Consider the following 26,410-nt stretch of genomic DNA (forward strand, 5'->3'; position numbering starts at 1 on the left):
CTAAATAAGTTTAATTGTTACTCGAATTTCGGGGTAAACAACCATCATGGCCAATTAATGCCGCAGGTAAAAGAAAATGAGAAGTAACGAAGTATTACATGTAAATGAGAAACCACCTTATGCATGTTGCATATCACATATTCCAAACTTTGAAATATCTGTGAAGCCAATTGGCTTATATAAAGATGGATTCGAGAATTTAAATCAGTTAAAATGAAATAGCAATAAAGCCCACTACTTCTGCTGGAAATTGGTCTTAATTGTTGAACACTAATAATATCGGCTGAATGCCATTGCATGCGTTTATCGGTGTCCATTTACATGAGTATGACTTAATAGTACGCTCTCTTATGGTTTTAATTGGATGACATCAAGTGTAGTTAGATATCTACTTTTATATACTTGAACATATGTGTTTTTATGTACTTGATCCATATTGTTTGAATTTGTAATAGATTTCCTATTTAGGAAAATTATTGCTTATCCATATGTAACATAGTTTATAATGAGATTCATTGTGTAACTTGGCTAAGATTATTGCGCTTGATAGTGTAACTTGACCACTAATAAGCGTTGCTACAGTTGAATAATCTAGAGAGAAAGAGCAATCTTTCAACTAAATCAGACTTTTACTTATTTTTTTAATTACCTTACTTCCTAACATTGGAATGAATATTATCTAAATTGACAACCTCTTTCTAGGGGATTAGAACGATGAGATTAAAAATTATAAAGACAATAAGCTAGACTCGGGATTAACACTAAAAGGAAGGAAATGGGTTAAAGAAAATGCTAAAACGGGGCAGATGGCAGCTTCTTATTGGCCAAGAATTGCCTAACTAGTTGTAGAGCTTGCTTTGGCTTGAATGTGGGAACTTGATGTCCAGCTCCTCTTACTGTCACAAAGGATAGTCCATCATAGCCAACTGTCCATCCACCAACCTATTAAGATTTCCCACGTTTAGATTAGTTCTCAATGTTAAGTACAATGTAAATTTAAAGTAAAATGTATACCTGCTTATTGTTAGTGTACCAAGGAGTCCAATCTTCATTGATTTTCAATCCAAGTTTTCTCAAAGTTAATCTTGTAGCAGTAACTGGGATTCTACCATCGGTATCTCCACTGATAAAAATAGATAGAGAAATATAAGATTTTTAAATATTGGTCTTTTACTCTTTTTCCCTCAATTGAAAATCTTCAAAAGAAAATTACATGTATCTATTATCACTTACCTATACACCCAAACGCGCAGACCACCATCGATAAGTTTCTTGATGGTAGGAAGCATAGAAGATGGTGCGTCACTCCAAAACGTAATATTGTCGCTGCAAAATAAGAAGATTATTAGTTACATATAAGATAATAAACCTAATATACACGGAAATTATGAAAATTTTAATTTTACTGTCTATGTAATTTTTCAGGTAACTAGTTCCAGTTATTACAAGCAAAGTTAAACTCATTACATAGAAATGGCAAGTGATTTTTGGAAAACGAAATACTCCAATAAAAAGAAGTTAAAATAACAAAGGGCATTTTGCTGACCTGCAATGAGTCCATCGATAAGGAATTTTAGTGACATTTGCATGGAGTGCAGCTTGAACATCTGGTCTATTCATATACATTTCTGTGTAATCGGACAGACAAGGATCGTACCCTGTTGGTCTTTTGTGCCATCCTTCCTGCATGTTACAATTTTGTATCTTTAGGCCTGAAAATAAAATAAAAAATCCCTCCTATTCCTGTATATAGTAATAAAGCATTGCAAGTATTTTTTTTGCCAATTAAGTAAAAGAGGAGCTAGCAATGATTTCTTAAACGACAAATCTCTCAACTCTTTTTTGGTAGGGAAAAATGTAAAGAAGATGGGAAAATTGAGGGGTAGTTCAGTATCACTTAGCCATAGTTATTTATATACATTCTCACCTCAATATTATCAGTTAGCTAGAGGTAACTAATTCGGCTTGGTGTAATTAAACACCGCGTGTGGCCACATTTTTTCCTGATGAGGAAAGACTTAGCGATACTAGTAATTTGTACACCAACAATATATACATACGTGACATGCATGCCTCTATATAATTTATCACTTAATCATGATTGAAGAATATATCAATTTAACTTAATGTATCACTTAATCATGCTAAACTTATGCGGCTTGATATAAATATCGTTTTACTTACAATTCTGGAGAGGGACTTGGGGGCAACTCCACGAATAGTTGGAAGGAGTCTGGTGCTGCTGCTACTGAAGTTGCTGTTAACACATGTAGGGACATAAAGGCTGTACATGTCTACGATTTTGTAAACAGCAAAGTACTGATTAAGAAGATCGTCGCAGTCATCGCCAGGATGTTCCAAGCTGAAATTGCAAACTCTCTTAATGGAATGGTACAAATGATCTGATATTACCGCATGATCCCACGCATAGTCTATCATTCCCTTTTGGTCTGTCTCGTCGTCCATCAATGCATTGCCTACCTGCAATTTTTCATATTTTCATAATAAAATTAACTCATCATATGAAATAATAACGTTTTTGATAAATTCGAATACAGAATTTACTGGATGGATTAGGATTTAACTTGTGATATTGTACTCCCTCTTTGCCAATTTTTGTGATACTTTTTGCTTTTCGAGATTCAAACTTGTTACTTTTGACTGTGTATTGGAACATAGAATTTGTAAGTTTTTGAATTGGAAACTATGTAAAAAGTATTATAAGTTTCAATACTTAATAATTCAAAATACTTAAAAGACATATGAAAAAAATGATCAAAGAATAATTCGTTTGATTCTAGAAATCCGAAAACTGCCACATAAATTAGGATCGAGAAAGTATCATTTATCTCACTACATGAAATAAAAAAAATAATACTTGTGAGCAGCGGAATTCGTCACAAATTCCGGTGTTGCAAAAATTTTGTGACATGAGGATAAAAATTTCATAAATTGATGATTTTGTCATAAAATCGTCACAAATCCATCACAATTTTGTGACGTACCTGTCCATTAAATATAAGTAATTAGTCACAAATGAGAGCATCTCTTATAGTGTCATTAAATATAAGTGTTTACCCGAAAAATCGGATAATGTTAAATTTAGATATGGTTCTAAGGGTATGCAAATTTCTTTGATACAAAATGACAATACGGGTATTTTTGCTATAAATGGGAATGATGGACGGGAAGACTGAAATGAGTTAGAAAAACAAGCACAATGAAATCTTAATATATCTTGGAGGACCTCCGTCTATTGCAGTCTATCCCCCTTTTTATAGTAGAGGGTCACTGCTTTATCTATAACAACATAATAAAATAATTCATATAGTGGAGGACCCATGATGGTTTGTCTCTTCCTTGATTCTCGCCAAGATTCTCTCCCTCGGTGCGGTTGTAACGGCTCTTGTCTGCGAGCTCGGCACTGGCTCGAGCTCGGTGTTAGATCGAACCCCCAGTCTAGGTTCGAGCTCGGTTCTGCTTTGGGGCATCGATATTCGGGGCATGTGTCGATCGGTGTTGCCCCATAGTCCGATTCGGACACGGGCTTGATAATGATATCGAGTTTTGACGTTGATTGGTCTTATAGCTCGAAGCTCGACGTCCCTACTTCGGAATTCGTCCGAGCTTGTCATGTGGATACCCTTCGATTGAAACGTCATTGTCTCGACCGGTCTTTATGACTGAGAATCGATTTTGACCGTACACAGATAGTCCCCTCGTTTCTCGGAAAGGATGTGGCGAGGAACGATATGATTTCCATGCGGCTCGATCAAATTTATGCTGACGTTTCTATCGAACCCGATCTTGACGTATGTGATAGCTGTCCCATCGGCTCGATTTTACCGAAGCATTTAATGTGTGTCAGATGGTGGTCCGCCACCGCTGATACCGAACCATCATGCCTTAGTCTATAAATAGTCTTTCCATATAACCTTTACCACTTTTGCGCCTTCTCTTCTTCCAAACTTTCTTATTTATCCTCTCTATTTCGCTGCTACGGGGCCGCCCATACCAGAATTTTGGTGTTGTCTATTTCTTCACCTTCCTTTGCACTCTTTCCTTTCATATCAATGGTGAAAACTTCCAAAACCGTACCTCAGAAGGAGAAAGCTTCTTCCTCACGGCCGTCTGATGATAAGGCGCCGGTGGAGCCGTCAGTTCATGACTATGTTCCTGGCCCGTGCATTTTGAAGACCGATTTTAAGGTGGAGAATCCTTCCTTTGTTCCGGGTCGATATGAACACGTATCGATGTATACGTGCTCTATAATGGAGGATCACCTCGAGGCCGTCAGAAAAGACTGCAACTGGGGTTCCGAGGTCGTGTTGCAAATTCCATCTTCCGATGAGAGTGCTACCACTTACGTGGAGGGGTTTTTAAGTGTTTATACTTATCCCTTCACACTGGGACGCGTCGACCCGGTGATTATTAATTTCTGCAAAAGGTATCAAATCACCCTAGGCCAAATTCATCCCTCTTTATGGCGTATAGTGGTCTTATTGCGCTTCTTCTCTATCAAAGCCGGGGGTTGGATTTTTCTCTAAACCACCTCATATGACTGTATCGGCCTCAGATGTTTCGAGGACTAATCAGACTTCATCGTCGGGCATCGAAGGCTTTGATGTCGAGCATCGAATACAATGATCGGGGTTGGATGGGTCGTTATATTCGAGTGAGGACCCGTGATCTCATTCCGGAGGAGAAGATGTCGTTCCCTGAAGAATGGAATTTTGACCGTAAGTGATTTTTGTTCACTTTTCATGTCCTTTTCCGATTTTTTCTGATATCCTTTCCTGATGTTCAGCTGTCCCTTGGATGCCACAAGCGGTGCCTGACCTCGAGGACTGGGTTCGGAAGTTAGCCTCGACCTCCTCTTACGCCGAGCGCGTTTGGCGTGATTTGGCAAAAGGTAGATGGGAGGCCAAGAACCATGGTGAGGTTTGCTTCTTGTTTCCTTCGAAGTATTCTTTGCGTTCTATTCGTTACCGATTTCCTTTTGTGCAGGCGTAACCAGGGATGCCGCTTTGAGACCTTCGAGCGGTGAAGAAAGAAACAAGTCCCTAGTCCCTAAACGTGGGGAAGATAATAAGTGAAGAGCTTCCTCTCGGTCAGAGGACCCCAAGCCCAAAACTCGAAGGGTGAGGAGAAAAGCAATTGCCCTTTCGATTGACTCGGTCCAACGACTGAGAGAAGAAGAAGAAGAAGAAGAAAATAGCTCCTCGGCTTTGGTAGTCCGATCTACGGAGGCCATCGAGGTTGCCAGAGCTCCCGAGCCGATGGCGGCTATGCCTGTCGGGGTTGTTTCCGAAGACCTGAGTCTCGACCGGAGTACTCCGAGTGATTTGCTCGGGGCTATGACAATGGGTCATTCGCCTTCTCTTCCATCTTTTTCTGAGGAGACATTGAAGGAAGCTCGAGATTTGAAGACTCCCGATATCGGCGCAGGCTCTGGTGCAGGGGATCCTTTTAGGGATTGTTTTACTGGAGTCGATGATGGTTTCGATATCGGTGACGCTTCTCTTTTATTAGAGGAGGCTCAGCTTTTCATTACTCGGGTAATGATTCTTCCATACTTGGTTTCTTTGTTCTTTTCCATACTTGACTCGTGTTTCTTACTGTGCAGGCCATTAGTAGGTTTCGAGTCGATCTTAGCAAGTGTGAGGCCGAGCTCCGTAAGGTCTCAGGTGAGAGAGATGCCCTACGGCTTCTTTGCAGCCAAAAGGACGGGGCTATAAAAGACCTCCAAGCGGATTTGGCTAAGGTCCGTGAAGAAGGGGTCGAGCTCGATAAGCAGGTAAGCCTCGTTCTGTTAAAGTATGGGTCTGACTCAACCGTGAAAGTTAACCCTTCGTTGTCTCAGTTGCAGCAAAAGATCGAAAAGATCGGGTTACTTCGAGAAGAAGTCGATCAAATCCGAGCTGAATGCAATCGGTGGAAGGAGACCCTTAACCGCCTGGCAGCGGAAAAAGAAACCATCTTAACAAAATTATTATCGGCTGACGTTCAACTTCGAAGTGTCAAGCAAAAGGGGTCGGTTCAAGCTAAGAAGATCGAGGAGCTTGAAACATGACTTGCTGAGGCTAAGGCGAAGGTTGAGTCGTCGAAAGTCTTGGCGGATAAGTCCATTGCTGTATATCGGGCTGATGTTGAGGCTGCTCAGATGGAGGCCCGGGAAGCGGCGAAGACCGCCGATACTCAAGCTCATTGGGTTGCCGAACTTGCTAAGTATAGGTCTCGGAGGGAGACCCTCGAGGAGATACACGCTCGAGGTTTCGACCTTACCGAAGAGGTAAAAAAAGGCAAAAGAGCTCGAAGCGGAAGCTGAAGCCTTGGCTTCTGATGATGATGATGATGAATATGGTAGCAAAAGCGGATTCGGAGACGGGGAAGAGCTCGACCAGGAAGCTTAGTTTCTAGTTCTTCATGTTTGTACATTAATCACGTAGGCAATTTTTGTATATATATGTATAATCAGGTCGACTTGTTTTTGTTTTGTGAAGACTTTTAATCGAATGTTGACCTTGTAGTCTCTCTGATCGATCAGATTTGTAGCCCCTGGGTTTGCTTGTTGAGTCGATGATTCAAACTTTGAAGGAACATAATCCGTAGGTGTAATGTAATGGTTGAGTTAATGTAAACTCAGAGTAAAAGTAGCTTATTAGCTGTCGAGTGAATGTTTTGAACTTGAAATATTGTAGCCCGTAGGCGTAATGGTCGAGTGAGTGCTTGTTCGAACTCGGAATAACAGTAGCCCGTAGGCTTAATAGTCGAGTGAATATTTCGAACTCAAGATAATGTGGCCCGTAGGCTTAATAGTCGAGTGAAGAACTCGAGATAATGTGGCCCGTAGGCGCAATGGTCGAGTGAGTGTTTCGAACTCGATATAAAGGTAGCCCGTAGGCTTAATATTCGAGTGATTATTTTGAACTCGGAATGAAAGTAGCCCGTAGGCTTAATATTCGAGTGATTATTTCGAATTCGGAATGTAAGTAGCCCGTAGGCTTAATGGTCGAGTGAGTGCTTGCTCGAACTCGGAATAACAGTAGCCCGTAGGCTTAATAGTCGACTGAATGTTTCGAACTCGAGATAATGTGGCCCGTAGGCTTAATGGTCGAGTGCTTGCTTGCTCGAACTCGGAATAATAGTAGCCCGTAGGCTTAATATTCGAGTGATTATTTCGAACTCGGAATGTAAGTAGCCCATAGGATTAATAGTTGAGTGAATCTTAATTTTGGTTGCACAATAAATCTCAAGTCATTGCACATGTGTTTATGTTTGGGCCAATCTATATGAGCAAGGTTCATTTTGACCATTTGGCTCTTACAATTTTTCCTGTTGAAACCCTATTGTTGTGAGATGACTTTCTTGCATCTGAACTCGATGTATTTGAGGGCCCTGATGCCCCCCGGTATTCGAGGTTGGTTGGAAAGAGGCCTCGGATATTGTTAAAAGTGCAGCACGATCGGTGGTTGCCTCGTTAAATACCTTGCCGAAAAACCCATTTGGGAGAAAACCGGTCTAAGGGAAAAAGAGTGCAACGCGTGCTTTTAATCGAAAGATCTTCTTCAGCTCTTGTTCGGACTTCTGCATGGGTCAGTTAGATGAATATGAAAAGGTCGTACCTTAGCAATAGTATTGTTTTAGATGTGATACATTCCAACAGCTTGATAGTTGTTTGCCGTTTATGATGCCGAGCCTGTATGATCCTTTTCCAACGTTCTCGAGCACCTGGTATGGTCCTTCCCAATTTGGTCCTAATTTTTCTTCGTTTGGATTCCGAGTATTGATGGTGACTTTTCTTAACACTAAGTCCCCGGGCTTGAAATGGCGAAGTTTAGTTCTTCGATTATAATACCTTTCGATTCGTTGCTTTTGGGCGGCCAATCGGATGAGGACAGCTTCTCGTCTTTCGTCCGATAATTCAAGGCTGGTGTTCATAGCCTCGTTATTTGATTCTTCCGTCATGAATCGAAATCTGGGACTAGGTTCACCGACTTCGACTGGTATCAATGCTTCGGAACCATATACTAAGGAGAATGGGGTCGCCCCCGTACTGGATTTTGACGTTGTTCGGTATGCCCAAAGGACTTCGGGCAGGTTTTCTCTCCATTTTCCCTTCACGTCGTTCAATCTCTTCTTCAGGTTTCGAAGAATAGTCTTGTTCGTTGATTCAGCCTGATCGTTCCCACTGGGGTGGTATGGTGTTGATAATATCCTTCTTATTTTGTGATCTTCGAAGAATTTTGTGATTTTGCTGCCAACGAATTGCTTCCCATTGTCGCATACTATTTCGGCGGGTATCCCGAATCGGCATATGATATGATCCCAAATAAAGTCTATAACTTCTTTCTCTCTTATTTTCTCGAACGCCTGCGCTTCAACCCACTTAGAAAAATAGTCAGTCATAAATAAAATAAATTTGGCTTTACCTGGGGTCGATGGCAGAGGGCCGACGATGTCCATTCCTCATTTCATGAATGGCCATGGGGATAGGACCGAGTGAAGTTGCTCTCCGGTCATTGGCGCAAACCTTTGACATTTATCACACTTACGAACAAATTCTTTTGCATCTTTGCCCATATCGATCCAATAATAGCCCGCTCTGATCACTTTTCGAACTAATATGTCGGCACTGGAGTGATTGCCACAAGTGCCCTCATGTACTTCCCGGAGGATGTAATTGGTATCTCCCGGACCCACGCATACCACCATCGGTCCATCGAATATTCTTCAATATAGTGTTCCGTCCGCAGCCAACGTAAATCGAGAAGCTTTAGTCCGCAGGGCCCTGGAATCTTTAGGGTCTGAAGGGAGCTTTCCGTTTTTAAGTATTCAATATACTTGTTTCTCCAATCCCAGGTTAAGCTAGTAGAATTTATTTTGGCGTGCCCATCTTCGATTACCGATCTTGAAAGTTGAACGACAGTCTCCAAGCTCAAATCATCTACCTCGACCGACGATCCCAAATTTGCAAGAGCATCGGCCTCATTATTCCGTTCTCGTGGAACATGCCGTAGGGTCCATTGTTTGAAATGGTGTAAAGTGATAATCAGTTTGTCCAAATACCTTTGCATCCTACCTTCTCGGACTTCGAAGGTTTTGTTTACTTGACTCACCACCAGTAAAGAGTCACAATGCGCCTCAATGACTTCTGCTCCTAAGTTTCTAGCTAGTTCGAGACCTGCAATCATGGCTTCATACTCGGCCTCGTTGTTAGTTAACCTGATAGTTTTAATAGCTTGCCTAATAATGTTACCCGTGGGAGGTTTCAAAACTATGCCTAACCTGGACCCCTTTATATTCGAAGCACCGTCCGTAAAAAGGATCCATACCCCGGACGATATACCTGATTTCAAAAGGAGTTCCTTTTTGACTTCGGGTATGAGGGTTGGTGTGAAGTCGGCCACAAAGTCTGCTAAAATTTGAGACTTGATGGCCGTACGGGGTTAATATTTGATATCGTACCCACTGAGTTCGATGGCCCATTTGGCCAATCGGCCTGATAGTTCGGGCCTATGTAAAATATTACGGAGTGGGCAGGTGGTTAATACGCTTATGGGGTGACATTGAAAGTACGGCCTTAACTTTCTAGATGCGCTTACTAGCGCAAGTGCCAATTTTTCTAAGTGCGAATACCTAGTTTTCGCTTCTCCTAAGGTCCTACTTACGTAATAAACGGGAAATTGCGTACCTTGCTCTTCTCGAACTAGGACACTGCTTACGGCGACTTCCGATACCGCCAAGTACAAGTATAGTTTTTCGTCGATTTTTGGAGTGTGAAGTAGTGGTGGGCTCGATAGATATCGTTTCAATTCCTGTAACGCTTGTTGGCATTCCGGTGTCCATGCGAAGTCGTTCTTCTTTTTGAGTAGGGAGAAAAATTTGTCACTTCGATCTAATGATCTTGAAATGAACCGGCCTAAGGCTGCAATTCTTCCCGTTAACCTTTGTACAGCTTTCACGCTATCCACGATGGTGATGTCTTCGATGGCCTTGATTTTGTCGGGGTTGATCTCAATTCTCCGATTTGACACCATGAAGCCGAGGAACTTGCCCGAACCGACCCCGAAAGCACATCTTTCGGGGTTGAGCTTCATGTTGTATTTCCTCATAATCTCGAATGTTTCCTGCAAATGGGCTAAATGGTCCTCTGTGCGCAGGGACTTAACTAGCATGTCATCAATATAGACTTCCATTGTTTTACCTATTTGTTCTTCGAACATTCTGTTTACTAGGCGTTGATAAGTAGCTCCTGCATTTTTTAGCCCGAAGGGCATTATGTTATAACAATATGTTCCATATCGGGTCACAAATGAAGTCTTTTCCCGATCGTCCGGGTTCATCTGAATTTGATTATACCCGGAATAGGCATTGAGAAAGGTGAGGATCTCATGGCCGGCCGTGGCATCGATCATGCGATCGATGTTGGGCAGTGGAAAGGAATCTTTGGGGCATGCTTTGTTCAAATCCTTATAGTCCACACACATTTTAAGTTTGTTCCCTTTTTTAGGTACTACAACCACATTGGCTAACCATTCGGGGTATTTTACCTCCCGAATGGACCCTATCTTGAGAAGTTTGGTTACCTCGTCCTTTATGAATGCGTGCTTTTCCTCGGACTAGGGCCTTCTTTTTTGCTTCATCGGTTTGAACCTAGGGTTCAAGCTTAGCTGGTGCACCGTTATGTCCGGCGAGATCCCTGTTATATCTAGATGGGACCAGGCAAAATAGTCGATGTTATTGATAAGAAATTGAATGAGTTTCTTCTTGAGTTCAGGGCTCAAACCCGTTCCCAGGTATACCTTTCGTTCGGGCCAGTGTTCGATCAGTATGATTTGCTCCAGTTCCTCAATTGTTGATTTGGTGGCATCGAAATCATCGGGGGTTACAAAGGATCGAGGGATCCATCGATCATCATCATCTTCTTCAATGTTCTGCTTACCTGGCTAGGTCGAAGCCGATGTCTGTGATTGCTATTTGGCGCTCTGCTCTCCGATTGTGTCTCCTTCTGAACCTGATCCTTTTATCGGCGAAGACGAGGATATTGATTTTTCTTCTTCGACGGAGAACATTTCCTTTGCGGCCGGTTGTTCTCCGTACACTATTTTGACACCTCCCGATGTTGGGAATTTGAGGACCTGGTGTAGGGTCGAGGGTACGGCTCTCATGCTGTGGATCCACGGCCTTCCGAAAAGGGCGTTATATCTCATATCACCTTCGATCACGTGAAACTTCATTTCCTGGATGGTTCCGGCCACGTTTATCGGTAGGGTAATCTTGCCTTTGGTGGTTTCACATGCTATATTGAATCCGTTTAGAACCAGAGTTGCGGGTACGACCTGATCTTGCAGACCAAGCTGTTATACAACCCTCGATCTGATGATATTGGCCGAGCTACCTGGATCAACTAACACACGCTTAATCTTAGTTTTATTCATGAGTACGGATATTACTAGTGCATCGTTATGGGGTTGGATGATTCCCTCTGTATCTTCATCACTGAAGGACAAAGTCCCTATGGGTGTATAATCTTGAGTTCGAGATCGCTTTTCCCTCACAATCGATGTTTTAGTGCGTTTAAGCATCGATCCCTGAGGGGCATCGACGCCGCCGATGATCATGTGAATGACATGTCGCGGTTCTTCTGGCTCGTTTTGCTTGCCGAATTCCTTGTTCCTAAAATGCTTCTTCACCCTATCACTCAGAAATTCCCGAAGGTGTCCTTTGTTAAATAAGCAAGCCACTTCCTCTCTTAGTTGCCTGCAATCTTCCGTTCTGTGGCCATGGGTGCCATGATATTCGCACATTTGATTGGGATTCCTTTGGGCAGGATCAGTCTGCATGGGTCGAGGCCATCTGGTATCTTTGATGCGTCTGATGGCCGATACGATGGCGGATGTATCAATGTTGAAGTTATACTCCGATAATCGAGGGACTTCTATAGGATCGACATATTTATCAAAGCCGTTCTTGCTCATAAGTCCTCGAGAATTTTGCCCCCAATCAGTCCTTCGGTTGTTCCGAACCGCATCACGTGCTGAATCGTTATTCATCCGATCTGTGTCGTACGGCTGGTATCGATCTCTGTTCGACCTTTGTTCTCTGTTGATTTCCCTCTGATTTTTAGTGGTTGTGTGGTTCTGACGTACGGGCCCATACGGAGCTCCCAATTGATCATCTTCGACCCTGATTTTTGATTGATACCGGTTGTGTACATCTGCCCAAGTTATTGCTGGATACTCGATCAAATTTTGTTTCAGCCGATGTGATACTGTCGAACTTAGCCCGTTCAGTCCTTGGGTGAAAGCTTGTACGGCCCAATCATCTGTGACCGGTGGCAAGTCCATACGTTCCATTTGAAATCGGGATACGAATTCCCTCAGCATTTTGTTACCTCTTTGTTTTACTTTGAAGAGGTCTGATTTCCTTTTTGCAACCTTTATGGCACCAGCATGTGCTTTTACGAACGAATCTGTTAACATGGCAAAAGAATCAATGGAATTTGGTGGTAAGTTGTGATACCAGATCATTGCTCCCTTTGCGAGGGTCTCTCCGAACTTTTTCAACAACACGGATCCGATCTCATCATCCTCCAAATCGTTGCCTTTGATGGCACATGTGTAGGAGGTGACGTGTTTGTTAGGATCGGTCGTACCGTTATATTTGGGAATTTCGGGCATACGAAATTTTTTGGGGATTGGTTTTAGGGCCGCGCTCGAGGGAAAATGCTTTTGTATGAATTTTTTCGAATCGAGCCCTTTTATCATTGGCCTCCCCCAGGGATTTGATCGAACCTAGCGTTATACGTTTTCACTTTTTTGTCGTTGGCTTCGACTCGTTTTGTGAGTTTCTCGAGCAATTTAGCAATTTCAGGAGCGGTCCCCGATTCCTGCTCGCTTGATTTCACTACGGCGGGCTCCGTTCTGGGGATGACTTCTCGAAGAAACGGATTGGAGTTCGGCCCGCTTTGCATATGAGTTCGGCTCTGCAACTGAGCTATCGCTGCTTGTTGGGCTTGTAACATTTCGAAAATCATACGCAAGCTGACCCCGATTTCCCCCGTGCTGTAGGTGTCTCGGGCTATGGGTCGAGCACCGCCCTGAACGCTTCTTTCCGGTTCAGAACGCTGATTCGCTTCTAGAGCTATTTGTGAATTGATATCCAATGGTACTTCGGCTCGAATTTCGGGTTCTTCGATTCGAGCCTCGTTGCCGTCGTCAGGTAGCCTTCTGGCCCCGGGCGTCAAGTTGTTGGTTTCATCTTGAAGGCCGGCTTCGAGGTCGATAGGTAGAGCCATTACTGATTTGAAGTTGTAAGCTGGAGTGTACTGTATATTTATATCAAACAAACACTGTTACCCTTAGCCCCACGGTGGGCGCCAAACGGTTTACCCAAAAAATCAGATAACGTTAAATTTAGATATGGTTCTAAGGGTATGCAAATTCCTTTGATACAAAATGACAATACAGGTATTTTTGCTATAAAATGGGAATGATGGACGGGAAGACGGAAATGAGTTAGAAAAACAAGTATAATGAAATCTTAATATATCTTGGAGTACCTCCGTCTATTGCAGTCTATCCCCCTTTTTATAGTAGAGGGTCACTGCTTTATCTATAACAACATAATAAAATAATTCATATAGTGGAGGACCCATGATGGTTTGTCTCTTCCTTGATTCTCGCCAAGATTCTCTCCCTCGGTGCGGTTGTAACGGCTCTTGTCTGCGAGCTCGGCACTGGCTCGAGCTCGGTGTTAGATCGAACCCCCAGTATAGGTTCGAGCTCGGTTCTGCCTTGGGGCATCGATATTCGGGGCATGTGTCGATCGGTGTTGCCCCGTAGTCCGATTCGGACACGGGCTTGATAATGATATCGAGTTTTGCCGTTGATTGGTCTTATAGCTCGAAGCTCGACGTCCCTACTTCGGAATTCGTCCGAGTTTGTCATGTGGATACCCTTCGATTGAAACGTCATTGTCTTGACCGGTTTTTATGACTGAGAATCGGTTTTGACCGTACACAATAAGAAGAGACGAATTCAAAATCTAAAGTCAATGAGTTTACAAGGAATATGATTTTTATATGTATGTATTTCAGATAATAAATTCAGCTAAACTTTCGTAAATGATCCTAAATCCGCCTTTGACTTTAAGATGTTAATTTGCTGCAGTAATGGTCGAGATCGAGTTGGTAAACACGTACCATAATTCCTTTGAGATTTATGTAGTCCTCTTTTATGACTTTTTTATTGTTGTCAAAGATCTGCTCTGCTAGCTGGGGAACATAGTGCCCTGAAAAAATGAATCGTGTATTAGCCACATATATGATCAGTTGATTATATACAAAAAGGAAATTAGTTGACAAAAAGAGATAATCCACATGTTGGGTGTTGGGTGTTTGTGTTTTTTTTCTTTACCAGCGTAGCTTTCGCCAGCTATGTAGAATTCATGGGTCTTGAACTGTGGAAATCGTCGAAACCAATTGACCAGAAATTTATATGAATCTTGGGCTGATAAATAAAAAGAAATGATGAGCAGAGATAAATTTAAGAAGTTAGCATTTGTGAGGAAAAAAATTGAAATAATAATCACGAATATTAAATTCGTAGAATAACCAATTATTTACCTGTAACAGTATCTCCAAGCTCTGTGATATCACTAGAGGTGTTTGTGTATGAAAATCCAACACCAACAGGGGATTCCAAGAACAATAAGTTTGCAGCTGGAAATATTAATATACACAGTTATTAGTACTACGAAAAAGATATTTTTATTTCTAATTGTTTGATGAAGGTCTGCAAGTACTAGGATAAAATCAGATGTCTAAAAAGAAAAGGAAATATGAGCTAACAAAAATATTTTTCTCGAAAAAATGATCTAATTTCAAGCTGGGTTGTTATTTTAAATGATCAATCGTTTTAAGGCAAAAACTTTAGAAGGCTCTACATTAACGCAGAAAATTACTTATAATGTTGATTAATTAGAGTAGATATTTGGTTACATAAGGAAGATTATTTTCTTCTATGAAATTGATAATTTTATAGTCAATTTCACCTGACAAGTATTTATGCTCAACAAAAAACGAAAATAAAACTTAAATCAAAATGTAAGTAACTTTTTATCCAATAATTTCAGCAATCTTTTTATTTTTCCTCTTTACCTTTATTCCATGAGAAATTGTTGAACTTGAGCTCTGGCTTATTTTTCTGTGTGAAGAAAGGCCCTAACTCTTCTGCTTCACCGTAGCCAATTGATGAGCATCCTGGGCCTGAAATGTCAATGACAAAGTTCAGCTTAAGCCAGTTCTGTAAATTCAGCCCGGAAACATTGAATTTATGCTGAAGAAATTCAAAAATAGTTAAATTTACAAGTGACAATTGAAAAATAGTCACAGTTTTAAAAGTAATCAAAATTTAGCTATTTTTCATAAAAGATAAATCTGAACGAAAATACTGTTCAAAATTAGAAAAATATTCTAGCATAATATACTGGAGTTCGAATTTTTTATATGTGAACTTCCAGCATAATATGCTGGCAGGGGCGACTCAATACTACGGGGGGCTAAAGCAAACTTTAATGAGAGACCTTAAAAAAATTTCTCAAAAAAAAAAGGATATATATATATATATATATATATATATATATATATATATGTGAAGTCTATTTTTCTAACTTTTTGGGATGCAAAGTTATGAATAATTGTTTTATAATCTATTTCTTTTAATATTTCTTTTTCAATTGATAAACTATAGCTTTTCTAGAATAATATTGTGAGATGACTTTCTTGGAAGAACTAAGAAAATATAATTGCAATGCATTGTACTGTATAATTGTAACTTTGTGAGAAATATATAAAAAGAGAGATCTCAGTATTGTAAAATGTAAACCGAGAAGGAAGTGGAAAGGTCAAGTTGAGAGAAATTATCTAGTAAAAAGAATAATTGTGATGACTTCTTCCAAAATTTGCATTCTCAAGGTCACCTTAATTGATTTTTGGGGCCCACTTTTTTGGTCAAAGGTTCTTAGTAGTATATCTTTCCTTTTACATGCATGTATGCAGTACTGTTTTTAAAGGAAACCTCATATTGTTTTTCTAAAAATGCTCCCTCCGTCTATTTTTACTTGGCATGTATACCAAAAATAAATTTTTATTTTTACTTATCACTTTACGCATATCAAGAGAAGACAAAAAAAAATTTTCTGTTATACCCACAGTATTTATTACTCATTTCAAATTATTTTCTCAAATCCAATAAAATATACATCAATTAATATGAGTATCATGATAAATTATGCACTTCATTTATTATTTCTTAAGGAGCGTGAAAAGTCAAAACGTGTCAAGTAAAAGTGAACGGAGGGAGTATAAGCTTATGATCCTATTGGTACAAAAAAAAAAATTAGGGGCTTAAAACCTAGGCTTTATTGGCTTTACCCAATAGCCGTCCCTGTATACTGGAGTTCCATCATAATATTTTAAAAGTTCATACACAAGTGTTCCAAACTCCAGTATATTATGTTGGAATTTTTCGTGTGCAGGAGTTCCAGCATAATATGCTGGAAGTTCATACACAGATTCGGCAATCTCCAGTATATTATGCTAGAACTTTCTGTGTGCTGGAGTTCCAGTATAATATGTTGGAAGTTCATACACAAGTGCACCAATCTCCAGTATATTATGTTGGAACTTTCCGTATTGCATTAAAATAGTGGCTATTTTTTAATGACTTTACAAACGCTGACTATTTTTCAATTATCAGTCCAAAAACTGGTTAGCCCGTGCTATTTTAGCAATTTATGCTTCAATTGGTGGCTCAAAAAATGAGGGCATTAAAAGGGTGGCCCCCAAACTGCTAGCCACATTATCTCTCAAGTTTAAATCTCAAAGGGGTCTGTTGGTTCGAAACAAGGATTTAAACCCGCGATAGATAATAAGTAAGGATTTTGGTACCAAATTTATATTGATACTAGTTAATCCAATAACCAAACACGAGATAAATGTAATTTCAAATTTTATACCAGGACCCCAAACGGTTTAGGAATACGAGTTTGACATTCAACGAATCTACTTATTAAAGGTTCAAGGAGGAAGTATTTTTCTATGCATTTATGACATTCATACTTGAGACATAAGTTGTAGGAAATGAGACATTTTTACGTGTATACTTGGGCTCAAGGTCCAAAATAGCAGAAAGCGGTGAAAATAGCACAGGTTAGTCAATTTTCGCACTGATAATTGAAAAATAGACAGCGTTTGCAAAGTCATTGAAAAATAGCCACTATTTTGTCTGCAATACGGAAAGTTCCAGCATAATATACTAGAGATTGGTGCACCTGTGTATGAACTTCCAGCATATTATGCTGGAACTCCAACACACGAAAAGTTCCAGCATAATATACTGGAGATTGGAGCACATGTATATGAACTTCCAACATATTATGCTGGACTAGTAAATTATGCTGGAACTCCAGTATATTAAACTGAAAGTCTAGTATATTATACTAGAACTCCTGTATTTTATGCTGGAATATTTTTCGGATTTTGAACAGTGTTTTCGTTCAAATTTATACTTACATAAAAAGTGGCTAAATTTCGATTACTTTTGAAACTGTGACTATTTTTTAATTACCACTTGTAAATTTGACTATTTTTGAATTTGAAAATGGGATTTTGATTTTCATACTTGGGCTTATTATCCATAAGTTGTACAAAAAGGGCCATCTGTTTCGGGAGAGAATCATAAATTTTAAGCTTCAATCATCCTTTCCTTCAGTTCAAAGAGAAAAAAGTGAGTGAATCATTACATTTATTTACCTTTTCAGGCCAAAAGTTTTCGTTTTCTTCGTTTCTTTTGTCCTTTTTTTTTACTATGTAATATTGTTTCATTTTCCACCCTTGAAACAAAAATTAATTCAATAAATAATATTTCTTTATTTTTAATCTACGTGGGGAAGAGGGTTAAAGCTCTCCTTTTTTTCTCAAATGACAAAAAAAAAAAAAAAAAAAAAAGTATACCATAGGCAACTCCTTGGTTTTATACATTTTTTTCCTACTATCCATCTCCACCCTCGACTAAAAGGAAAATAAAACAAAAATGTCATTTGTAATTATACCTAGAGTGAATTTATTAATTAGAGAAAAAAAGAGGAAAATGAGATGATGAAAGTTAATTCGTTAGGTGCCATAAAAATCCAGAAAGTCTTGCACATGTTTTTCTTCTTTGTTTTATGGTATGATTCTAATTACTTGTCTTTGCTTTTAAGCATAGCTCGACATTATGACATATCATAATTTAAAGCTGCCCATTCATTTCGAATGTCTTAAGGTATTATTTCAATAGAAAATTTGTATACATATATGTTGTATGTACATTACCTAAGGTCCAATTGTTTTGAAACAAAAATATATGTGATGATCCGAAAGAGCATCTAGAGTTTTAAACCTTAAATCTATGTTTCGAACCCTCTGATAGCTCCTTTAAGCATTCCTCGATTTCAGTGCGCAGTCCGGATATTTTTTCGAAAGGTTTTTATGTTAAAAATTGAAAAATATGAAATTTTGCCTTAAAAATCCATTTGAGGTGACTTTGATCAATATTTTGAGCAAACGGATCCGGATCTATATTTTGACGGTTTCTGTGGGTCCGTATCGTGATTTAGAATTTGGGCGTATGCCCAGAATCGAATTCGGAGGTCCCTAGCTTGAGTTATCGCAATTTGTTGAAAATTTGAAGTTTAAAGGTTTAAAGAATTTATAAATTGGACTGATGTTTGACTTTGTTGATACAGGGTCCGAATTTTAGCTTCGGAACTTGGTATAAGTCCATTACGATATTTATGACTTGTCTGCAAAATTTGGTATAAAACAGAAGTGATTTGACGTGATTCGGATGTCCGGTTGTTAAAATAGAAATTTTAAAGTTTTCTTGAAATTTTCATTTGATTTGGTGCCCAATTCATAGTTCTAGGCATTATTTTGGTGTTTTGATCGCGCGAGCGAGTTCGTATAAGGTTTTTGTACTTGTGCGCATATTTGGTTTGGATCCCCCAGGGGCTCGGATGAGTTTCGGATAGCCTACGGACCTTTTGAACCTATGAAGTTTGCTGGTTTTTCACTTCTGCTGATTTCTGGTGTTTCCTTCTTCGCGGTCGCGAATATACTCCCATGTTTGCGAAGGGTAAAATGGGCTGGGGGAGATTTTGTTTTGCGCGAACGCAAAACCTTGGCCGCGAGCGCGAAACATTGGGGGGCCTGCTCTACGCGAACGCGACCAGTCACACGCGAACGCGTAGCGTTAGATAGGCTGGGCAGGGGAGTTGAGGTAACTCTACGCGAATGCGAACGCGAACCCAGTCTCGCGAATGCGGAGGTGAGGCGGGTTAGACCTTCGCGAACGCGTGGAGTTACTCGTGATCGCGTAAGCCAGTTAGGCCATGCTCTTCGCGAACGCGTCAGGTTTCACGCGAACGCGATGAACACCTGACGCCAGTGATTTAAAACAGTCCCAAAACGGGATTTCTTCCATTTTTCATAAACTCTTCATTAGAGCTCGGCCTAGAGGCGATTTTGAAGGAAAAACTCAACACCAATTCATAGGTTTGTACACTTTAATTCATTTTCTTCCATTTCTAACTTCACCCATTAATTTCTAGCCCCAATCTTTGTTCTTCCATGGTAGAAAACTAGGAATTTAGGAAGAATTGAGGATTTTTGCGACTTAAGGATTTAGACCACAAATTGAGGTCGGATTTCAAAATTAATTACATAATTGGGCTCGGGGGTGAATGAGAAAATAGATTTTGGCCCGAACCTCAGGTTTTGACCAAACGGACCTAGGGTCGATTTTTGACTTTTTGGGAAACAATGTGAAAACCCCAAATTTATGCATTGTAATTGATTCCTTTAGCAATATTTGACATTATTGAGTCAATTGTGATTAGATACGAGTGGTTGGGAGACGGATTCTAGGGGAAAGGCTCAGGTAGAGCTTTGAGTCGACTTTTGGAGCGAGGTAAGTATCGTGGTTAACCTTGACTCGATGGATTAGAACTTGTTTGCTTATTTGCTACTTGTCTAAATGTTGGATACAACGTATATGTGAGGTGACGAGTACTTATGCGTTGTTGTTGGGTTAAAGCATACGGGTGGGACTTATTCCTTGTAATTTCTTTCTTTCTTTCTTTGATCTTAATATCCACGCTTAGACTAGTTAATTACTAAATTGATTGTTCTTTCCGCACTTATGGACTATCTGTGATAATTGAGCATTGTTTCTGAAGTAGAGATTGGTATAGTAGAACCATTGTTGACATAAGACTTGATCTTGCTTATTCTACCTCCCTGTTGTTATATGTTCATTGTGCCATGGCAAGGGAGAGTGTTAATGCATGAAGGGTGATGCCGTGCCGTATTTGAGTGTTAATGCACGAAGGGTGATACCGTGCCATATTTGAGAGTTAATGCACGAAGGGTGATGTCGTGCCGTATCTATTGTTCATGATGAAATTGAGAGTAAAAGCACGAAGGGTGATGTCGTGCCATATTTATCATTTTATGGTGAGATTGAGAGTAAAAGCACGAAGGGTGATGTCGTGCCCTTATTACTGTTTCATGGTGAGGCTGAGAGTAAAAGCACGAAAGGTGATGTCATGCAGTTTTATTCATTATGCTTGTTCATTTTGTTGATTGAAGGCTTATTGACTAATTCTGGTTATTATTCCCTATTGCAGTTACCTTATCTTGTACCCCTCTCGCACGTCCCCTTCCCACCAGTACTTGTTAATTCTTTATTTGTTGTTATTTTGTACGTATTTTACTGTCTGTACAGGTTTATTTACGTGGGTGTCCTATCATAGCCTCGTCACTACTTCGTCGAGGTTAGGCTCGACACTTACGGAGTACAATAGATCGGTTGTACTCATACTATACTCTGCACTTCTTGTGCAGAATTTGGTACTGGTCCCAGCTGTCCGTGAGGCGTATCAGCTCGGATTGGCATTCAGAGATTCGAGGTAGATCTGCTGGCGTCCGCAGACCTTGAAGTCCCCTTCCAATTCCCCTATCTACTGTTCTTTTCATTCGAGACAGCTGTATTTATTTCAAACCCTATTTTGTAGAGATTCTAGAAGCTCGTGAACTTGTGACTCCAGATCGGGTTGTACTTAGGTATTATTGATTTTATGTCATTTGTATTCCGTTTTAGTTTCTCTTCGGCTTAATTGGTATTACTTAATTGAATTGATTAAATATTGACTTAAAAATCCTCTAACGTTGGCTTGCCTACCAAGTGAAATGTTAGGCTGTCATCACGGTCCTAAAGGTGAAAAATTCCGGATCGTGACAATATACTTGCTCATAGACGGTCATGGTTTCAACATGACAGCGATTGGGCAAAGCCTGAACAATAATAAATTCCAATACTTATAAATAAAAAAAAAAAAAAAACCCGGCCATCCTTGTAAAGTTGGGTGTCTATTCAAGATTCATATTATCCACAAAATTTATAGGAAGGAAATCAATCAATTCATCTTGTCCACAAAACTATAAATATGGTTATAAGCTAGACGTAATAATGGTAGCAACATAATAATTGCCGGCATTAAGTATGAAAATGTGATAATGAGTTGAATTCTGACAGAGAATTGTCTAATTACCAAATCTTATTAATAAATAACAGAAATATGCTATATATATATATATATATATATATATATATATATATATATATATATATATATATATATTGTCTTGCTTAAGCAAGAGAAAATTCTAATTTATATAGTACTTACTACAAGAATGATTGGTTTCTAAAAGACTAAAAAAATAACAAAGCCCTCAAACATATGATACAATTAACTAGACAAAACAGAAAATTATATAGAAAATTACTAAGCATTTTTGTTTTGTAATTTTGGTTACTTTTACCTTTGCAAAATAATAATCTAATCAATTTTAGTGATCAGTTCATTTCGCTCATAGTTAATAGGAGACTATCTTATATTTTGATAAATGAATAATGATAAAAAAAAATTTGTGAAAGAAATTCACATCAACGGCCAATAACACATATCCAACAGCTAGCCTATAATGTCAAATTTTACAGTGCAGTTGTACGTTGTAATTGTATATATGTATAAATAACTCAGACTATAGATCATCAAATGTTATTATTTTCATATTATCCACGGCTAGTCTTTAAGCTAGACTGTGAAATATATGAAATTCACGGAATTCAATGCATAACTATAAGATAGCAACATGTCAAGGTTGTAGTACATAAAGAAATAAATTGTATTACGGGACAGGGAAAACAAATAGTAACTAGCATAAACTTTAATTTTGGGTGGAGTCTAACTTCGACACTATGGCATCAAAAGGTAGATGCTACTAACCGAAAAACCGGATAACTTCGATAGTTTCAACCTTTAAATTTTAGCATTAAATTTATTGTGTTTTCACAATTATGGGCTCAAAATATAAGTATTTCATTTTAGTGCTTTTACATATATCTTATTTTTCGTGTCGAAAATATTGAGTTCGATTGAAACATAGCTAATAAGCTACATCCATCACTATGTATAACTAGGGGTGGCAAATGGGCAGTCGGGTCGGATATGGGATGGGTCGAAAACGAGTAATGAAAAAACGAATAAATTATCTGGCCCGAGCCATATTTAATATGAATAAAAAACGGGTTAACCGGCGGATAATATGGTTACCCATATTATCCATGGCTTCTTGAATATAATCACTTTTGGGAGAATTCCTATTCTCCCAAACTTGAGGAACTGGAATATACCGATAATATTATTGAGAATGACAATTTGTGTGAATTAAAATATATTTATGTGTTGTTTGGTACTTACCTCCATTGAGCCATAAGAGAAGTGGTTTCTTCTCAGGATTGGTAGTGGCCTCAAAAAACCAATAGAAAAGTGCTCTTCCATGAGTCTCGTTGACAGTAACATATCCAGCATATTGCTTGAAACTCACCGGCGGCTGACCGGGTAATCGGTTAACTCGGTCTGCTTCTTGTTGAGCCAAAGCTTTTTCGCTAATGTGACTTCTCGCTAGTACTCCAAAATTCAGAACAAGAAGAAGATGAATATAAAAATATTGAAACATTCTACTATATATTTTAGAGTATATCTTTCTTTTCTCTCTACTTGAGTTTTTAGCGGGACAGAGGACTGTGTGTGGTTTATATAGTAGTGAGACAGATAAGAAGTGATCTGTCACACTCTGTTATTATTTCCTTCAAATAATTGGTTTCATTTATAATAATATAGGATTTGGATTTGGATTATAAGCACTGATTGAAAAAGAATTTTACACCATCAGCATAGAGGTTTAATTGTTGCACCAGGTCACCTGATATGGTTTGCAAATTGCAGGTAACCAGTTCATTTTCGCTATGGAAAATAATCTGTAATTAGTTTTTAATATTACAAAGTTCTTTGGGCTGTCAATGTTTATAAATTCAAATTTAATATAGTATATGATTTGATATAATGAAGCTTCTGAATTCTCTACTTTGTAACCATCTAATTTAATGTTAAACATGTTGGTATTGTCACACCAGCCACACAAGGTTTTGCTTTAGAAAACGGCAAACCAAAAATAAAGATAAAATAAAGTTAATTATTAGGTCAATTGCTTGGGATTCAAATGTTTGAAAGGCGAAAGCTGTTAGAGTTAAGATCCAAGACTTTTTCGTGTTCAAGATACAGATTTTAATTACATTTAGGATTGTAATCTCCGTACACTATCCCTTAAACCATGCTGAAGAACTGTAAGATCAGAAGATCAGAAAACCGGACTTGCATGTTATTATTTTCCTTTATTATATCTTTAATTTTTCTCCAATTTGCTCGCTAAAAGTTGGAAAATGTTTGTAATAACAAATATAGGACTTTGAATTTTTTGCCAATGATACATCGTAAATGATAGTCCTAGAGCAAAGAAAATGATAATGTCGCAAGAAAAAGTATTTATAAAATAATCTTAAACAGGAGAATACATTTTCTTGCAAACTAAAAGGGGATTGCCTTATATTGTTCATATTTGCAAAGCAGTCCACAAATTGATCAAGAACTCTACTGACACTATTATTGTTCAGACTTAAATTATTTTTTCATGATGTTTATAATATATTTTCTAAAGAGTTGAAATAATATCCATGGATGTGGTGTAAAGAATTTTTAAAATATCATACTGATTTAACTTTTGTAGAAGGTAATCTTTTTTACTTATTTTTAAGATTGCAAATTTCAATAGTGTGTAAAAGTATGTTGTAATATAAATTCCTTTTTATATATGATCTCTGAATATGCAAGTCATTTTTTTAAAAAGGTAAATGCTTGAATGCATACCACAGACTCTTTTCTTTTCCGGATCATACATAGAGAACAAAATCATCGAAGTTCCTTTTAGTTTCTTTTGCAGAAAAACCATAAATGAAATGTGACTTGCAATCAAATCTTGCAAGTTGTGAAATTATTCTATATATGCACACGCAAGTAGCATTCGATTGGGGCTTTTACACTGATTTAGAATGCCATATGCCATATTAAAATCACACGGCCCAAAGAATTCTTAGCAATCTTTAATTCTACACTATTATTTATTTCGAATATCCAAATCTCACTCATAAATGCAATTGTTTAAACATATGTTACTTCTCATATAACTTATAAGGGAAGGAAATTACCAGCTAGATTATACACCGACCAAAATATTAAGAAAAACTTATTGTTGGGCTAAATCTAAGTTATACTAAAATGAATAGAGAAGAACAGATATAAGATTGCTTAAATCAACCTTAAATTTATTTACTTCCATATACATTTGCAATCAAGTAAAACTAATACAAACAGTGTCTAAGTATCAATACAGAAAAAAAAAAAAAAACATAGAAGGAGAGACAAGGTCTGCGAACGCCGACAGCTACCTCGTAGTCTCCGGTACTCGATCGCGTACGAACTCAACGACCTCCGTGATCAAACACACCTGGATTTGTACATGAAGTGCAGGGTATAGCATGAGTACAACCAACTCAGCAAGTAACAGAAATAAATAAGGAACTGAGAAGGTAGTGACGAGCTATACAAATACAGTTTATTTTCAATAATTCCAGCACAGAATAGACATGCTTTCAATCTGGCAGTTCAAGTCCAATCAGTTTATACAGTTACAGTGCAGGTAATCCAGATATAGAGTCTTTCAGAGATTTCACAACAATGACAGATAGCAACTAAGTGCATCAACAAATGAAAAACAAGTACAGCCTCTCAGGGCAACAGACACTCAACTCGTCACAACAGCTCAAACACTCGGCTCTCAGCCTTCAGTACTCACACTCAATAGGTACCTGCGCTCACTGGGGGTGTGCAGACTCCGGAGGGGCTCCTTTCAGCCCAAGCGCTAAATCTGCACGGACAACTCACGTGTTGCACGGATAACTCACGTGTTATAGTATCAATATGTAGAACCGCACGGACAACTCACTTGCCATAGTATCAATATGTGGAACCGCACAGACAACTCACGTGCTGCACGGACAACTCACATGCCATAGTATCAATACCTCGCAGACAGGCCCTCGGCCTCACTCAGTCATCAACCTCTCTAATCTCTCGGGCTCTCGGAAATCACAAAGATCGGCCCAAACAAAGATAACATAGTGTATCAACAAGAATCAAGAAGAAGCTGAGATATGATATGCAAGTAAAACCATGACTGAGTACAAGACAACAATCAGCAAGTAATTCAACAAGTACGCGACCTCTGCGGGTCCCAACAGTACCATCACATAGCCTAAGCATGATTTCTAACATGATTTGCAGCCAAATTTCTATAACACAGGGAGAGCATATAGCTAGCAACAAGTTATTCAACTTTATAGTTTCACGGAATGGACTAAGTCCCAATTCCTACGGTGCATGCCCATACGCCCGTCACCTAGCAGGTGCGTCACCTCCAAAAATACTCACATAATCCAATAATCCGAGGTTTCATACCCTCAGGACCAGATTTAAAACTGTTACTTACCTAAAATCGCGCAAAATCCTACTCCGCAATGCCTTTGCCCCTCGAATAAATCTCCAAACGCTCCGAATCTAGCCACAAGTAGTACAATATAATTAATATAGGCCAAAAGAATTAATTCCACAAGAAAAATACGAAATTATAAGCCAAAATCCGAAATCGGCTCAAACCCGACCCCCGGGCGCACGTCTCGAAATCCAATAAAAGTCACAAAGCCCGAAAGCCCATTCGCTCACGAGTCTAACCATACTGAATTCATCAAAATCCGACATCATTTGGTCCTCCAAATTCCTAAAATCCACTCTCCAATTCTCAAGCTCTAAACCCCTAAATTTCACTTCAAAATCTCGCTAATTAGGT

General features: G+C 38.9%; 1 protein-coding gene across 1 annotated transcript; it reads right to left on the bottom strand.

The window, feature by feature from the left end:
• Positions 1–610: 610 nt before the first annotated feature.
• Positions 611–23,452, bottom strand: LOC104106862 (serine carboxypeptidase-like 34). The gene is made up of 10 exons (XM_070199822.1): positions 22,870–23,452; positions 15,164–15,271; positions 14,630–14,725; positions 14,421–14,513; positions 14,207–14,295; positions 2,185–2,481; positions 1,547–1,683; positions 1,234–1,326; positions 1,015–1,123; positions 611–942 (listed from the first exon to the last, which is right to left on the bottom strand). The coding sequence occupies exons 1-10, from the start codon at positions 23,126–23,128 to the stop codon at positions 793–795; spliced, it is 1,431 nt and encodes a 476-aa protein (XP_070055923.1). The 5' UTR covers positions 23,129–23,452; the 3' UTR covers positions 611–792.
• Between the last annotated feature and the right edge of the window lie 2,958 nt (positions 23,453–26,410).

This window comes from Nicotiana tomentosiformis, chromosome 4 (genome assembly GCF_000390325.3).
Source record: "Nicotiana tomentosiformis chromosome 4, ASM39032v3, whole genome shotgun sequence".
NCBI classification, from domain to species: domain Eukaryota; kingdom Viridiplantae; phylum Streptophyta; class Magnoliopsida; order Solanales; family Solanaceae; genus Nicotiana; species Nicotiana tomentosiformis.

Coding starts and splice junctions, on each gene's coding strand:
- LOC104106862 (XM_070199822.1), bottom strand. CDS start 23,128: ATGTTTCAATATTTTTATATTCATCTTCTTCTTGTTCTGAATTTTGGA. Junction 2,482..14,206: donor TAAATCTCAAAGGAATTATG/GTACGTGTTTAC, acceptor GAAAAATTGCAG/GTAGGCAATGCATTGATGGA. Junction 1,124..1,233: donor CTGCGCGTTTGGGTGTATAG/GTAAGTGATAAT, acceptor TATTTTTATCAG/TGGAGATACCGATGGTAGAA.